At 41.4% G+C, this 16681-nt stretch overlaps 1 protein-coding gene across 3 annotated transcripts in view; it reads right to left on the minus strand.

Annotated features, from left to right (window-relative positions):
* The window catches only part of SYNE2 (spectrin repeat containing nuclear envelope protein 2), a 233730-nt gene that overhangs the window by 63594 nt on the left and 153455 nt on the right, over positions 1–16681 (minus strand). For all 3 annotated transcript variants that reach the window (XM_042454459.1, XM_042454452.1, XM_042454444.1), the window contains 6 exons: positions 15494–15664; positions 14959–15092; positions 12913–13117; positions 9461–9637; positions 7528–7650; positions 5060–5214 (listed from right to left, as the gene is read on the minus strand). In XM_042454459.1, the coding sequence (XP_042310393.1) occupies positions 5060–5214; positions 7528–7650; positions 9461–9637; positions 12913–13117; positions 14959–15092; positions 15494–15664 (965 nt within the window). The remainder of the gene's footprint in view (positions 1–5059; positions 5215–7527; positions 7651–9460; positions 9638–12912; positions 13118–14958; positions 15093–15493; positions 15665–16681) is intronic.

A 16681-nucleotide genomic window follows, 5' to 3' on the forward strand; every position in this document is an offset into this window, starting at 1 on the left:
CTAATGTTGAACACAGAGAAATGTAAGGTACTCCACTTAGGGCAGAAAAGTGAAATGCACAGATATAGGATGGGAGACACCTGGCTGAATGAAACTACATGTGAAAGGGATCTAGGAGTCCAAGTAGATCACAAGTTGAACATGAGTCAACAGTGCAATGTGGCAGCTAAAAAGGCCAATGCGATTTTAGGCTGCATCAATAGAAGTATAGTGTCTAGATGAAGGGAAGTAGTAGTGCCACTCTATCCTGCTTTGGTCAGGCCCCACCTGGAGTATTGTGTCTAGTTCTGGGCATCACAATTAAAAAAAGGATGTTGAGAAACTGGAGTGTGTCCAAAGGAGGACGACTAAAATGGTGAAGGGCCTAGAAACCATGTCCTATGAGGAACGACTCAGGGAGCTGGGGATGTTTAGCCTGGAGAAGAGACGGTTAAGAGGTGATATGATAGCACCGTTTAAATATCTGAAGGGATGTCATATTGAGGAGGGAGCAAGATTGTTTTCTGCTGCTCCAGAGAACAGGACCCAGAACAATGGATGCAAGCTACAGGAAAAGAGATTCCACCTCAACATTAGGAGGAACTTCCTGACAGTAAGGGCTGTTCAACAGTGGAACACTCTTCCTCAGAGAGTGGTGGAGTCTCCTTCCTTAGAGGTCTTTAAACAGAGGCTGGATGAGTTTTTGTGAGGGGTGCTTTGATTGAGAGTTCTTGCATGGCAGGGGGTTGGACTGGATGTGGTCTCTTCCAACTCTACGATTCTATTTATTTATTTGATTTATTTACTGGTGGTATATCCTGCTTTTTCCTGGAATGAGATTTAAATAAATGTAAGCAAATGTGGCTGATTTTGGATTTAACCACTTATTAATAATTAATAATTGACAAGAATAACAAAAATTTTGCAGTCAAAGTCCCTAAAATGAAAACTGCTTTGACTTGATCTGGGCTGAGGGATGTGTATTGTGTAGCAAGAGATATGAGGTTGAGTCCATTCCTACAAAAATGAAAAATTATCTTTTCAAGGCAAAACCTCATCTGAAAGTGTGATCCCCCCCCTTTTTTTTTAAAAAAAAATCTTTAACAGAAAATTGCAAGTAACATTTGTATTTCAGTGTAACAAGATTTAGTGCTGGTGCTGGCCACTAGCTTATATGAATTAAAAGAGAGATTGATCACATTCATGGAAGATGAGTATTGATAGAGCCTCATGTTCTATGGCATGATGCCTCTGAATACCTAAAGCTGGGGTACAAACAACACAAGAGGGGTGTAGCCTTTTGTGCACTAGCTGTAGGCTTCACCTGTATAGAATCACTATTGGAGACAGGATACTTGACTAAACTACCCACACACAGATAAAATGGGAGTTCTCTTATGATGCAAGCTGCAGGAAAAGAGATTCCACCTCAACATTAGGAGGAATTTCCTGACAGTAAGGTCTGTTCGACAGTGGAACACACTTCCTTGGAGTGTAGTGGAGTCTCCCTCCTTGGAGGTCTTCAAACAGAGGCTGGATGGCCATCTGTCGACGATGCTTTGATCTGGATTTCCTGCATGGCAGGGGGTTGGACTGGATGGCCCTTGCGGTATCTTCCAACTCTATGATTCTATGATTCTATGATGATCTCAAGGATTTGGGTTTGTGCACCTTGGGTATCGGAACGATCTTCAACTATTTGTTGTTAACTGCTGACAAGTCAATTTTCACTTATGAATGAGAGAGCTCCAAGTAATTCTCTCATCAATAGCCCTGGACAGTACTTGCAGACTTAGAGCCATGGCTTCCTTGATGGAGTCTATTTACCTGTACTGTGGCACTCCTCTTTTCCTACAGTCTTCTGTTTTATCAAATGTCATTTTATAATGGGTCCTGTCTTCTCATTGTAAGTCCAAAGTATAACAATCTCAGTTTAGTCATCTTGGCTTCTAAAGGGATTTCAGGCTTGATTTGCTCTGTGCAGGTGTGTGTATATGCCTTCATGCTGGCTGCTGACATACAGTATAGCAACTCCATGAATTTCACAGGGTTTCCTTAGGCAAGGAATACCCAGAGGTAGTTTTGCCAGTTCCCTCCTCTGAAATATAGCCTACAGTGCCTGGTACTTGGTCGTGGTCTCCAATCAACATATTAACCAGGATGACCTTGCTTAGTTTCCATGATCAGGTGGGACCCAGGGCCTTTAGGGTATTTAGGTCCTACTTGATTTGCTCTAGTCTCTTGGACCATTTGTCTTTTTGGTACATAAAGATGTGAATCTACCATACCACCCTAAACACATTCCATTGTTTATGATTTTGGAAGCTGTTCAGGGCTAGTATTTGGATGGGAGGCCACAGGAGAACATCAGGGCTATCCAAGTAAGGCTAGAAATTAATATTTTCTGAAACACTGGAGAGCCACTGTTGTCATTTAGAGCTGGATTAAACAGATGAATGATCTGACTCAGTATAAGGCAAATTCCTGTATTCCTATAATGCAGGGGAGGGCAAAGTGCCCCCCAAAGCCTCCTTTTGTGCCCCTCAATTCCTCCAGAATCCCTGAGTTGTCCTTTTGCTAGTACCCCAAAAGGGCTACATTTCATTCTCTAGAAGCCTCTGGGAGAAGCAGTTCACCTTTTAAAGAGGTTACATGCCCTGTTGGTACTGTTTGAACATCAAATAATACCAATTTTTAAGAATCTAACATGGTTCCCTGGACACCTGTTTTAGGCTCATCTGTTTTCAGAACTTTCCATCATTCCACGCAGTTTCCAGCGATATAAAGCTGGCCCCAGGCTCACCACAATTGTCCATCTCTACCATAAAGGCTCATTTCATGTCTGGTAAGGACCTAAGAGTAGGTCTTCTGAGCAACCATTCTCAGACTCTGAACTTCCCTGCTGAGGATGTGCTCCCTTTCTCTTGTCCTTCTGTCAGCAGACAAGACATTTTCATTCAATCGTAGTAGCTAATCTGCTGTTGAAATACTTTGGCTTAGTATTGGCTGACATGGTTGCTGTGATTTATTTTATTTATCTATTGCCTTCAGCCCAGCAGTGCCCTGAGGCAAACAGAGCAATAAAAAAAATGTTATATATGAAATAAAAACGTTTAAAAACAGGCAGAAATTCCTCCTTAAAATTAGTTTAAAAATTGCAGAGAAGTTAAAACAGCCAGAGCAGCCAACTCTGGTTTTAAGGGCCAAAGGCCATTAGAAGCAACAGTCTAAGCTGCCCATGAAAAACCTCAAGGAGATTGAACCAGTCTGGCTTCCTTGAATTCCACTGTCAGGGTGCCGCTACAGATAATGTCTTTAAAAGTTTACCAACCCAATTACCCCCCCCCCCCCCAATTTTTCATTTACTTTTGGACTGAGGATTAAATAAGATTTCTTTTTTAACTTGTATTTTATTATTATTTGTCTTAAATGCCTTTTTCACAGAAAGTTGTTATTGAGTTGTTATGTGCCATCAGGTAGACTTTGATATAGGGTGACTCTATGAATGAGAGACCTTCAGTAGGTCACACTACATAAATATAGGGTTACTATTCCATTTTAACTGCCATAGCAATATCCTATGGGGTCCTTGGGTTTGTAGTTTAGTGAAGTGCTAGAGCTCTCTGGCTGACAATTCTAAATGCACATCCCTAAACTGCCAGTCCCTGGATTCCAAGGGACACTGCCATGCCAGTTAAAGTGGAATTGTTGTTAACTGCCCTCAAATCAACCATGACTCATGGTGACCCTGTGGATGAGACATCTCCAAGATCCCCTATCCTCCACTACTCTGCTTAGGTTCTGTAAATTCATTCCTGTGACCACTCTGATCGAGTCTATACATCGGGTGTGTGGTTTTCCTCTCCTTCTACTATCTTATAACTTTCCTAATACTATTGTCTTTTCAGGTAAGCTGTGCCTTCTCATGATGTGTCCAAAGTATGACACCCCCAATTTGATCATCTTGGCTTCCAAGGAAATTTCAGGTTTGATCTGTTCAAGGACTCGTGTATTTTTTTAGCTGTCCATAGTATCCTAACAAATCTTCTCCAGCATCACATTTTAAATGAGTTGATTTTCTTTCTGTCTGCTTTCTTTACTGTCCAGCTTTCACATCTGTACATGGTGACAGGGAAAACAATACAATACAGTGCTATAACTGTGCAGTATGAATGGGACCCCTGCTATTAATAGTCTTTCTCAGGTCCTGTAAACCCATGATTTTGGCTTCCCTGATTGAACCAATCCACCTGTAATTTGATCTTTCTCCTTGCCTATTGTCTTCCACTTTACCAAGCACCATTATCTTTTCCAATGAGTCATGTAATCTCAGGTCTTATTATATTGGCTCATTTTTCTGCCTGGCAGAAAGGCAGAGTATAAAATAAATAAACAAATGAAAAGACCTGCTCCACAAACTCCATAAAAGAACATAGTTTCATGTGGATGAAGTGCCTGCAAAGAAGTGTAGCTCACTATGATCAGAATCAGCCCGAGTGCTACCAAACAGAGATGTGAATAATATTCACTAATAAGAGACAGGGTTCTCAAAACACACTGGAACACCCTGTCAACCAACTGCTGTGAGATTTTCCCCTTCCTCTCTGAGAATGAAACAAGCTTTTTTTTTTCCTTTGTCAAGATTTCTGCAAATTGTACAAGAAGCCTTTGGAAAAATCTAGTCTATCTTTTAAGCAAGGTGCACACAATTGCAACCACAGATAGACAACATTATTGATTTAAAAGATGAGAACAAACCATTCCATGCCCTTGCTTAATAAAACTTCATGCAACAAGGCAACAACAGTTGTAGTCTGCATAGAAATAAATGACCTTTTGAATGCAAATGCTGTTTTTGAAAATGAACCAAAATCTCCATTTCACCTGGTGAGGAGAAAATTTTGGAGACTTTTTATTCTTGCATGCAAGAAAAGAAAAGGAAGAATTTATGTCTCTACAACAAAGGACCTAGTAAATGCCATGAGAAATGAGAACCCAATTCAGCATCTCTGTTGCAAGCAACACAATGAGAACATCTGTTGCTAAGGCTTGATAGAAAGGAGAAAGCAAGTCTATCTACCTGCATTGTTCCAGAACCATGGCTGTCTTCTGAGCCCATTGCCAGTTCAGGCTCTGCAGTCTCTTTGTAGTGACATCACCGAGAGGCAACTTAAAGCTGACTTCATTCAGAGTTTCCATGTCAGGTGACAAAGCAACGAGGCTCAACATCTGGCTCTGAAAAGGAAAAGGACATGGGGGTAATATGCTCAAAACCCTAGTTTCTTTCTTTCTTTCTTTCTTTCTTTTTGTTGTTATTTTCAAATGTCCTCCCATACTCCCTCTATCTTTCTCTCTTTCTCTACGTATGTGGGACCATTGCTATGCGAGATATGACTGAACAAGCTAGGGAGCTTATTGCACAAGGAAAGAAAGTGGAAATTCAGCCAGATAGTAGAGCTTTTCCACATGCCTTAACACATGATGTGGGTAGTGCTTCAGTTCTCTTCCCATGGGAGATGGTTGTAAAAGTGTGTCTTTTTTCCAGCTGGAAAAATGCACTGAACTAAACATTTACTTTCGCTACTGTCTCATACAGGAAGAGAACTGAAGAACTATAACATCATGGGGTAAGGCGCTACTTTCCAACTGAACTTTCGATTTCTTTCTTTGTACAATAAGCTAGATCTAAACAGAATGATTTTAAACAGAGATAGGCTTTGGGGTTGTTTTTTTTCATACCTCCATTGTGACTCGAAGCAGGTTTATTTGGGCTGTCTGTAACAGGCCTTGGATATGTCATCTGGGTTTGGAACATTTTGGGAGTTATCAAGTGGCGACTGTCCTGCTCATCTTCTGAGGCCTGTTACAGACTACCAAAATAAAACTGCTTCAGGTCTCTTTGGAGGTATGCTATTTAAATGATGCATGGGTCCTAAGAGTCCGGAGGTCGCGCCAAAGCCACACTCCATTCCTAAGCACTGGAGTGCAGCTTTGGTGCAGCTTCCGGATTCTTAGGATGCATGCATCATTTAAACAGCATACCTCCAAAGAGACCCAAAGCAGCTTTATTTTGGCAGTCTGTAACAGGCCTGAGTCTATCTGCACAGCACAGTGGTTCCCAACCTTTTCTATGCCCCACGCCTCTAGGAAATGTTTGATTAATGTCTGCACAGTCTACAAAAGTAATACCACATTTGAAGATGAAGAAGTCTCATTTCTAATTTTTGAACCACAAATGAAACCACATGTAATATATAGAGAGATCTTGTAGCATCTTTGAGCCTAATTGAAAGAAAGAAGTTGGCAGCATGAGCTTTCAGTCTACTTCCAAAAGCATCTGAGGAAGTAGATTGAAGTCTACAAAAGCCCATGCTGCCAACTTCTTTCTTTCAGTTATAATAATCTCTCTCTGGCTATAATGATGATGATGATGATGATGATGATGATGATGATGATGATGATGATAGTTTTTATTTATATTTCCTGCCTCTCCTATGGATCAAGGCGGGATTAAATCAGTAAAATAATACAATACAAATACAAAATATAATCAATAAAATATTAATATTGAAATGCAAACATTCCTATTAGTTCTATAAAATGGCAGTTTGTCTCAAAGGTGCTAGAAGATCTCTCTACATACTTATTCTACAGACTAACACAGCTATATCTTTTAATTCTACCACATACAATATGGTGGGTGAACAAACTGAACTTAAATAAAACCCTCAAAATTTTTAACTCAGTCATAAAATGCAAATCTAAGGCCCAGTACACCGCATCCTGGCAGTGATAGTAGGGCTCAGGAGTGTGCACCAACCACATGCTCCCAAGCCCTACTACATGTGGGCAGTGCCATTTTTGAGCGACACCAACCACACAGGGACCCTATGGATGACGTGTGGGCGTCAGAGCGCCCACACATCTCCAACATGAAGCGGTTTCATAATGGTACAACATCCCAGCCTGCGTGAATAGGTAGGTTTTAACCTGTCAGCAGAAGGCCATCAAGGAGGGAGCAATTCTAATCTCCCTGGGCAGGGAGTTCCAGAGTCTAGGGGCAGCCACCAAGAATGCCCTTTCTCGCATCCCTACCAACCGTGCCTGTGATGGTGTTGGGACGGAGAGAAGGGCCTCTCCTGAGGATCTCAGAGCCCTGATCGGTCTGCCAAATAGTGTGGACCTGAGCTATATAGAGCTTTATAGGTAATAACCAGCACCTTGAATTGTTCCTGGAAACAAACTGGCAGCCCATGAAGCTGTTTCAGCAGGGGCATTATGTGGTCTCTGTAATCTGCCCATTAGCAGTCTGGCAGCAGCTCTTGTACCCCCTGGCATAGAGTCTAGGAGGGCTGTTCTGCTGGGGTAGCTCCTCCTAGGGGAATTTTAAATACTCCAGGGATCATTTGTTTTTACTTTTGGGTGAAGCTGAGCTTTGGAGAATCTTTGGAGGGTCTCAGGGTCTTCTAATGTCAGGTTTGGGGCTACATGTGCCCCCAGTCTCCACTCTTCTTATTAGCTATTACAATTGCATGGATTTAGGCTTACCATGAGTTGGTCTGAGTCTTTATCTTCTTCATGTAGATGATCCAGTGCTTCTGTATATCCTTTAATGTGGTTTTCCAGTTTTTCTAAACAATTTTCAAAGCTCTCTAGTTGCAAAAGACCAAACTGAGGAAAGAAATTAATACACAGAAGTTTTTGATCTGAGTTAAATTTAAGTGCCCAAATGAGAAGTAAAGAGCTCATGTACATTCATCACACAATTTATTAACTGTGCCAAATTCTTACACTTTTGCTGTAATCCTGAGATTCCAACAGAAATATACCATTAGGCATCTAGCTTTCATATTTGTGGAGATAGGGCCAAAGCTCAGCACATTTAAATTCTTTGTGGTGATCTCTTGTCTAACAAGCCCCAAAAAGCTAAAATGTTGAGGTTTTGTTTTTAGAAATCAAATGTTCAAAAATACATGATTTTGGCTGGATTGTTTTTAAAAATGGTGGCATGTTACTAATTGTTTATCAGTTTACAATCGGTGTGACAAACTGCAACTAACAGCTTTTAAAACGAAAATAAAAAAAACCCCTCACAACCCTTGGTTTACATTTCATAGAAACTAACACTGGAATTCTGTTGGTGCTTTACATTGGTGTGGCATTCTGTTATGCCAAATATACTGCATTTTACAGGAGTGAGCAGTGGGAGATGGAGGAAAGCAGAGAAAACCCTCATAATCTGGACAGAAAGCTGCCCTGATGGTTTCTGAGCATCTTGAGATCTGACAGAGTGAATTTCTTGCCTGACAGTGAAGATTTTTTATGCCTTGTGTCCCATTACTGCTGCATCTAGTAGTATGAAATTTCAGTAATTTTAAAGCCATGGGGAACAAAATTGTAAAAGTACAGTTTATTAAGAATATAATTTCAAATTGTACTTACTTAAAAAAAAGTTGTATTTTTTTTTTGTTACAAATGGAACTACCTGGTCCTGAAATAAAGAATACCTCAACGATAAAATACCAGTTACTATAATGAATACCATCGTCTAGTTCAGATGACGCAGGCCAAAACCCCGGGACTGGATTGGGCCCAATTCTGCCAGACAGGGTGTGGATCCAAATTATCTAGTCTGATCATGGGGTAAACAGCCACTACCCTCGTGGTAATTTGCCCTCTGGTATGCTACAGAGCAGGCCTGGAAAACGGTAGGGCGGAGGGGGGGGGTTGTGATGGCACATGTGGCCCGCCAAAGGGTTTTGGGTGGGCCGTGAGGATGTGGAACTATTTCAAGGCTCCTCCACTACTCAGCCCTCTCCCACTGTCGCTCACCCTTCTCTTCAGGAGAAAGCAGGGCAGCAGAGGAGTCTTGCAGGGCAAGCGTCCGCCCGTCCTCCTCCTCCTCCACCAGGCCTTCTCCTCAGGGGAAAGCTGAGCAGTGGTGGAGCCCTGCTCTCCAAGGCCTTCAGCTGCCTCCCTAGAGATAGATAAAGGCATGGGAGGGTGGGGGAAGAGTAGGAACAGGGGCATGCCTGTTCCTACTCTTCCTCCGCCGTCTCGTATTTCTGTGTGCCCTCAGAAATGGCCTTGCCATAGGTTCACCACCACGGCTATGAGAGAAGAGATTCCACCTAAACGTTAGGAAGAACTTCCTGATAGTAAGAGCTGTTTGACTTGGGGTGGGGGGTGGGGGGTGGAAACCTGCATTTCCCCCCATGCATTCACATTTCTAGCTGTGCCTATGTGACACCACAGCAATTGCTGCAACACTATCACCGTCGATGCCAGCATTAATTACAATATCCAACAGGATCTTGACAAATCTATTAATGGAAACTTGATGCCACTGGAAGTTATCTCTAGCGGGCAGAAGGGTAACCCCAACTACCATGTTAAGAAATATCATGCAAACACTCCCTTTTCTCTTCCTGGAAACACTTATGTCTCACTGTTAACAGTAAAATAACCTTTTGAGAAATACCTGGAATTCATTTCCTTTAATCTGCAGCATCTTCTCCAAATGGGATATCTTTTGAAGTGGTTGGAGTTTCTCCAGAAGAGGCTGTGCTGTTGGCTCTACTAGCTGAGTAATTTTATCTGCCATATCAGAAGCCTGAAGACATTTTCTTTTGATGTTTTGAAGGCCAAACTGTAGTTTCTAGAGGAATGCAAAATAAATCAAGGGGAAAAAAATAAAGGCTCTGAAAAAAAGGGTTTAGGTTGTAATTTGAGAACAAGAATCTCCAGGCCCATCTTTCTATCCTTATTTTGGAGATATCATTCCAAAACGTCTGAATAAATGCACAGATATAGAAACAGGGGATTCTCTAAAGAGGCAGGAAATTCCAACCAGCTGCTGCTATTTTCTGAAAAGGCTGTCATGCAGGTTGCTTGAGACTACACTTGTTATAAATATTGGAACTGCAAACAAAGGATCCTGAAAGAAAACAATGACTTATGACTAGTCACCAGAAGGCAATCCAGGTACGGAATTAAAACCAACCATGGAGCCCAATACTGCATGTGCAGACTCAAAAGTAAGACTGTCCAATGGTGCGTACTCCTAGGAAAGCATCCATAGGCTTGCAGCCTTACAATCTCATATGAACACATGCCCTGTCCCTTATCATCCTACAAATTCACTGAGGTCTTCTGAACAGGTGCATCTGGTGGTTTCACAGGAGCCTGAGTCTGAGATCTGTTTAGAGACCAGCAAGTATAGAATATTTAATATAAGAGCAGGCAAAGTTTGGCCCTCCAGTAATTCATGTATAAAGCCCTAAAAGCCCAAGCCAGAAAAAGCAAATGATGAAGAATGCTGGGAGCTGAGTCTAACAACTTCTGGAGAGCCACACCGTGCTCAACCCTACTTTAGCATATTGGCCACCAGCTTATGAAATGCCTTGTGCCACAGGAGAGCTAAAGCATTTCTCTTATTATGGTCTTTGCTTTAAGACAAATCATATCTGGACTAATACAGTTATACTAACAAATTTGTTATTGCTGTATTTCCTTCCTTTTTTGAAATTAACTGCACACTGTTCCCAGATGTTTCATGTGGATTTCTTTATACATACTGGAAATAGAAAGTATTTACCAATGTTCTGTGAGACAGGACAGGGTCTGCCTGCCCAGAGTTAAGGAAAGTTACTGTTTTGCACTATAACTCCCAGCTAGCATGAGAGATTCTGGGAGATGTATTCCAAAAATCTGAGCCTGGCTGTGAGCATGGAAACCCAACCTCTTCATTCCATTACATGGCTTAACTCCCTTTAACTTCCTGTGTATAAGCGATTAAGTACACAAAGAGAATTAAGAGCCCAATCCAAAAGTTGTAGCTTGGCAGTTTTTCTTTCTGGGTGAGGATGAGGACATCTCTTTCTGAATTATACAATTTAATACAATTTTCACTTAACACCAGCTATCCAGAAGATCGTGCTTTTTTGGATGAGAATTACAGCTGTGCTGTTAATGGGCATAAAGCAGGAATAAAATGCTAATTTACTGCCATTAAGAAGAAATTTTACCAGTATAACTAATACAACCACGCTCCCTAAGCCCTTTCTCTGCTCTGCAACCTTGCCCTTCAGGCCAAATGAATCCCTTACATTTAAAGCAATCTATTTTTTTTTAATTTCTTTCCATTAGGTTTCCATGCAATTTATTAAGGCTGGAAACACATTTGTATCCACTCATTAACCAAAAAACACATCTGCACAGAACTTTACTGTCAGTCTGTCGTCAATCTCACCTAAAACTGTTAGCAGAGAGGGGGGAAAAGGTTAGACTTAAAAGCACATCAAGTGGCTGAACAGGTTCCTAACAGCCATTCACAACTGAAAAGGGTGTTAAAAAAAAAACAACCTACCACCCCATCCATTATGGTTCTTCTTTGGCATTATTCTTTACAAAAGAGAGAATAACTGTTTGGTTCTCTTCCACAGATATTGGGAAGGGACTGCTATTAGCACCAGGTGGATTTAATAGCTGCTTTGTATCTGACAAAATTATCCTGGTTTTTCATTGTGAGAGAGTGACACAGAATTGTTCCCCTGCAAAGCCTCTTCTAGATATTATCTAAGAAGACAGCTGAAGCATTTCCATCAATGCTGCACTACTTAGGGGGATCCGTTGCAGCCATCTACTTTACATGGGAAGAAGAGTCTAAAATACCTCATTTTAAAAACTTCAGTGGGCTGCCAGTGAGATCCATGTCAGTAGGCCTAGTGAATCTCTTTCTGGTTTTAGATCATGCTTTAAAAGAGCTATCCGAGGTTGCATCTGCACTGGAGAAATAGGTTGCCACCACTTTAACTGTCTTGGCTCAATGCTATGGAATTCTGGGAACTGTGGTTTGTTGTGACACCAGAGCTCTCTGGCAGAGAAGTATAAATGTTTCACATGGAAGCTACCAGCCACCACAGGTTGTATCCCACATTCTCCCTTGTTTTTATTCATGCAAGATCAGAGGAGCTAGGGCTTGTTATGTCAAAGCCACGGGACATTTTCATTAGACAAGGATTATCTTGGCTCAGCCATGAAACCTCACTGGGTGACCTTAGGCAAGTCAGTCTCTCAGCCTCAGAGGAGAGCAACAGCAAACACCCTCTGAAGAAACCTGCCAAGAAAAACCTTTGATAGGTTCACCTTAGGGTCATCATAACTGGGAACAACTTGAAGGCACAAGAACATCTGATGTCCCCACCATAAGCTTCTCTTTGACTTCTGAGTTTAGCTGAAGTTCCACTCTTAGCTGGAGGAGAAATGGATTTCCCCCACAAAAGTGTTAACATTGTGATCCATTCATGTTCTAATTCAAAATATTTTGAGGGTGCTTGGTCATGGGATGGCAAGATCCATTAGCTTTACAAAAGGCTTTCTCTGGTGCAGATGAAACACTGTTGGAAATGGGAACACAACTGTTATGAGCCAAACAGGTGGTTTACCACTGAGCTGTCATCACTTCTTCAGCAGCCTTTCTGGCAAGATGCTATCCTTCAGGGGTACTTCAGGGCCATTTTTATGAACACAGATACTCTAGGAGCTACAAAGACTATAAAAAATTAAAACAAACAAACAAAAAGCAAAGTGAACTGAAGTCCACCTCTCATTCTTCAAACAAAATTGATATTTTTTATGTGAAACAGCACAGGGAGGCCTATAACCTTTTTAAAAGGTAAAAACAAAAGTGGATGGTGGTAGTTACTGATGAGTTCTATACTTCTGTATTATTTGAGTGTTTATCATGCTTTGGAATAAATTTGTACATATTTCTGTTGTTCCTAGATTGTGTATGGCATCCTGAGCAAAGAGATGGGTTCTTAAATTGTTCTTAATAATTAACTAAATAGAAGTTGCATGGGTCTTAAATTCTGCCTTTTCATTATCCTTCCTGCCTACTGACAACCATGCCTTGGAATCCCATGAACCTACCTTCAAGTCCTGTGCCTTCTCTTTAAAGAAGTCTCTTGTACAGCCTGCAGGTATATTTAGCACCAAAAGGGAATTGCATCGTTCTTCATGTCTGTCCAGTTTTGCAGTCACCTCAGCATACAAACCAATATACGATTCCCAAAGGGGCAGATAAGTTTGCACTTTCTGTAGCTGATCTTCAATTTCTCTGTTTATCAATGCCCACCTATCAAAAATGAAAAATAAAATGCTATCAGAGAGAGCACTTCATTCTTTTTAACACTCTCTTTAATTTCATTAAAATAATAACTAAAAAATCTCACAGTGGCTTATGAGTGTGCTTATTTGATTGCGGGTGTATCTACACTGCAGAATTAAAGCAATTTGACACCACTTTAACTGCCATGACTCTATCCTGTGAAATTTTGGGATTTGTAGTTTGGTGAGGTATTCAGCCTCATCTGTCAGAGAGCTCTAGTGCCCCACCAGACTACAATTCCCACTATTCTGTAGGGTAGAGTTGTGACAGTTGAAGGGGTGTCAAGCTGCTTTAATTCTGCAGTGTGGATACACTCTGAGTCAATTCAGCTGTACTGTGACCTTCTTGCATTCCTACTATCTTCCATTCTCAGTTCCACACATTAACAATGTGAAGGTGTTTGAGCATGTGAGAACGTTCAGAGTAACACCAGAGTAACACCAACAGGAGACTACACTATTAGGTCTATCAAGAGTCTAGACTGTAAAATATACAACATATAAAATATAGAATAAATTGCTATGTAACCTTAAGAACACTAAGAATAAATCAAATATTTACTTATAGCCTGGCAGAAGCAACTATGGCTACATCAAGCTAGCTCCAGTTGTTACAGAGGTAGCCAAGGGACCTGACCAAGCTGAAGCAAAGGACAATAGCAAAGGAGTGAAATAGATGAGTGGCAAGGCCTGGGACTGCAATGACTACACAACCCGCTCTCAAAGCAGATCACTGCTGTGGTCCTTGATGGCCTGCCAGCAGGAGCATTTTTTACTGCTCTTTTTTATTGTGGCTTCCAGCTGCTTCAGGGGCACGTGTCATCTGAACGCCATGCCCCCAAAGCAGCTGGAAGCCACTTCTTTTGGCCCATCTGTTTGAATGCAGCAGTCATGATAACAGAAGCCACAAGGGAAAGACAGTTGGATATACATTGTAAGCCAGCCCAGAGGTCAAGAATCCAAATAAATCCATAAGCAGGAAACACATAAAATGAGAGAGAGTGAAGAACACTCTAAACAACAAAAAATTTCAGTAGTGGCTGTGGGATTTTTGGTTGTGGGAGTGGGGTCTGGAATGGATCCCCCCGCATAAGGGAAGGGCCCACTGTAGTAGCAAAACACACTTGGAGGACACCAGTTGGTGAAAGCTGCACTAGACCTAGAGAATAAGACACCTCGGACCCAAAACATATGGGCAGGAAAAAGCAGCATCTGGGCATTTGGGGAGGTGAGGCGTACAGACGATGCATGCCCTCAGAATGGCCAGAAGCTGTGTGAGGAGCATGGTCGATGGGGAACAGCCGGCCCAAAAAGGAGAGGCAAAAAACGCTCCTGCTGGTATTCTATTCGGGACTGTGGCAGTGGCCTGCTTCCAGAGTGGGCTATCCAGCTGCCACAGTCCCACAATGATCAGGGGCTGACCAGGGCTGGATTGGCTAGAGGCCACTCCAAGCTGCCAGTCTGCTTCGTCCCTAGATGAGGCTGTCAGAGTCCCCAAACTGATTTTCATGGAATGTTGAAGGTGGGTGTGGACATATTCTAGAGAATCAAGATGACAATGGGAAGAGTGTTTTCCTTGCCTCTTGTCTAGGTGCCTAAACATTAACTTAACAGATATCTGACTTACTTAATTGTCACTGTATCCATGTGGCTCTTCAGATGTTGCTGGACTGCAAATCCAAGCAGCCCCAGCCAGCACAGCCAATGGTAAGGAATACTGGGAGTTAAAGTCTCTAAATATCTGGAGGGCTTCATGAGTCTCACCTGCTCTAAAGATTTTTTTTAAAAGAAAGCATGTATTTATTGTACCTCGTTTGTGCTTTCTTGTGTTTCTGTTCAATCATCTCTGAAAACAAGGGATCACAGAACGTCTTGAGGTTATCCGCAGCAGTTTGGAGTCTAGCCCAGATTTCTTCATTACTTTCTGTTTTATCTTGTAGAAACTGGAAAGAAATGCCACAGAACTGGTTATGAATCTGAAGACATTTATATTTCTATTTCTATCCCTATTTCTCTAGCTATCCTGGAATTCAAGGTAGCTTACAACATGATTTTTAAAGAAGACAACACTTAAAAACAGCTTTTAGTTAGTGACATAGGCATGTGTGATTATAGCTTATTAAAAATTTCTTCTTCAGCATCCAGCAATTGCCAAAAACGTGACCTAAATAAAAAGGTCTTTGCCTATCACTGGAAAGAAAAGCAGTTCCGCAATCTCGGAGCACCCCCTGCAAAGACTCCTTTTTGGGGAAGTGGTTTGGTCTAAAGCAGCCCTTTGTCCCACACTTGTGAAGAAAAATATTTGCACCCTAGAATTTATTGTACTGGACTTGAAGGGACTTACCTGGAGATTTACTACTTGGTTCTTTATGGTCTCAAAAGTAATCACAGGAGACTTGCTATGCTCCATGTAATACAAAGATCTTCCAAGCATCAACCTGACATCTCCCCAGATTTCATCATATATTCTCCAGTGTTCCAAAGCAGATTGTGTCAAGGTCTTCAACTGTGCAACCTGCATAAACACACAAGCTATTCTTAGAAGCACAACTGCCATTTCTGGCTTACAAAGTACACTTATGCAGCTACTGAACAGGACATACACAAATTGACAATGGCACACCCACTGTTAAAAATCTGAGGACACCTGATGTTAACATTTTTTCCAGTGCATCCTTTCTAATACACATTGCCCTCTCCGATGCCCAAAAATTCTGTAAGTATTTAACAAATTACTATATAACTGTTTTCAGAGGTAATGATACATGCTTCAAACCAGATATTACAGGGGGAGAGGAACTCATGCAGATTTGCGTACGGAGTGAAGTCTGAAAATTATTCTCATTATCAACTAAATTCAAGGCCAAGGTCCTGCCGTGCTGGCAGAACTCATTCTGGGAAGCCTGGTTACAGAAAGACTTACCGAAATAAATGTGTGGCTTTATTCTCTCTTTGCTGACATCTCAGCAGGAATGCTCACAGATTCAGCAGCTCCTGAAGAGCTTTAATTTGCAAAAGAGACAGCTCAGCTGTGAGCTCTAGTTACATGAAAGCTTAAAATTGCTATGAAATTGTTTTGGATTTCTGTTGACATTTTAGATTCAGTACCGCTTGGATAGAGCCAAGCTAGTTCCACAGCACTATGACAGCTAGGGCTTAGTTATGCACTGTTAGAGATGTGTATCTTCACTTCTTTTGTCATCACATGGAAGAATGAATAATTCCAAAAGCTTTTTCCTTACTGGGTGAGATTGTAAAAGGTTTTTGCAATTTTCTGATAGTTTTTCTACTTCAGGACTTTCTGATGAAAAATTTGCTTGTAAACACCCCCCCCCCCTATTGAATTTTTCAGGAAAAAAACTGTACAAAAGCAGCCACTGAGATGTAGTCATAACACACTGGTCAATTTCTTGTCCTCTGGTACAGAGGCTGATCATAGAGATGCATCACACATCTTAATCAGAAGATCTGAAATTTTACTTTTGGGCTCTTTAAGTATTATCAAGAAGATACCATCTGATAATTCAGTACT

This window comes from Sceloporus undulatus, chromosome 1, assembly GCF_019175285.1.
Source record: "Sceloporus undulatus isolate JIND9_A2432 ecotype Alabama chromosome 1, SceUnd_v1.1, whole genome shotgun sequence".
Lineage (NCBI taxonomy): Eukaryota > Metazoa > Chordata > Lepidosauria > Squamata > Phrynosomatidae > Sceloporus > Sceloporus undulatus.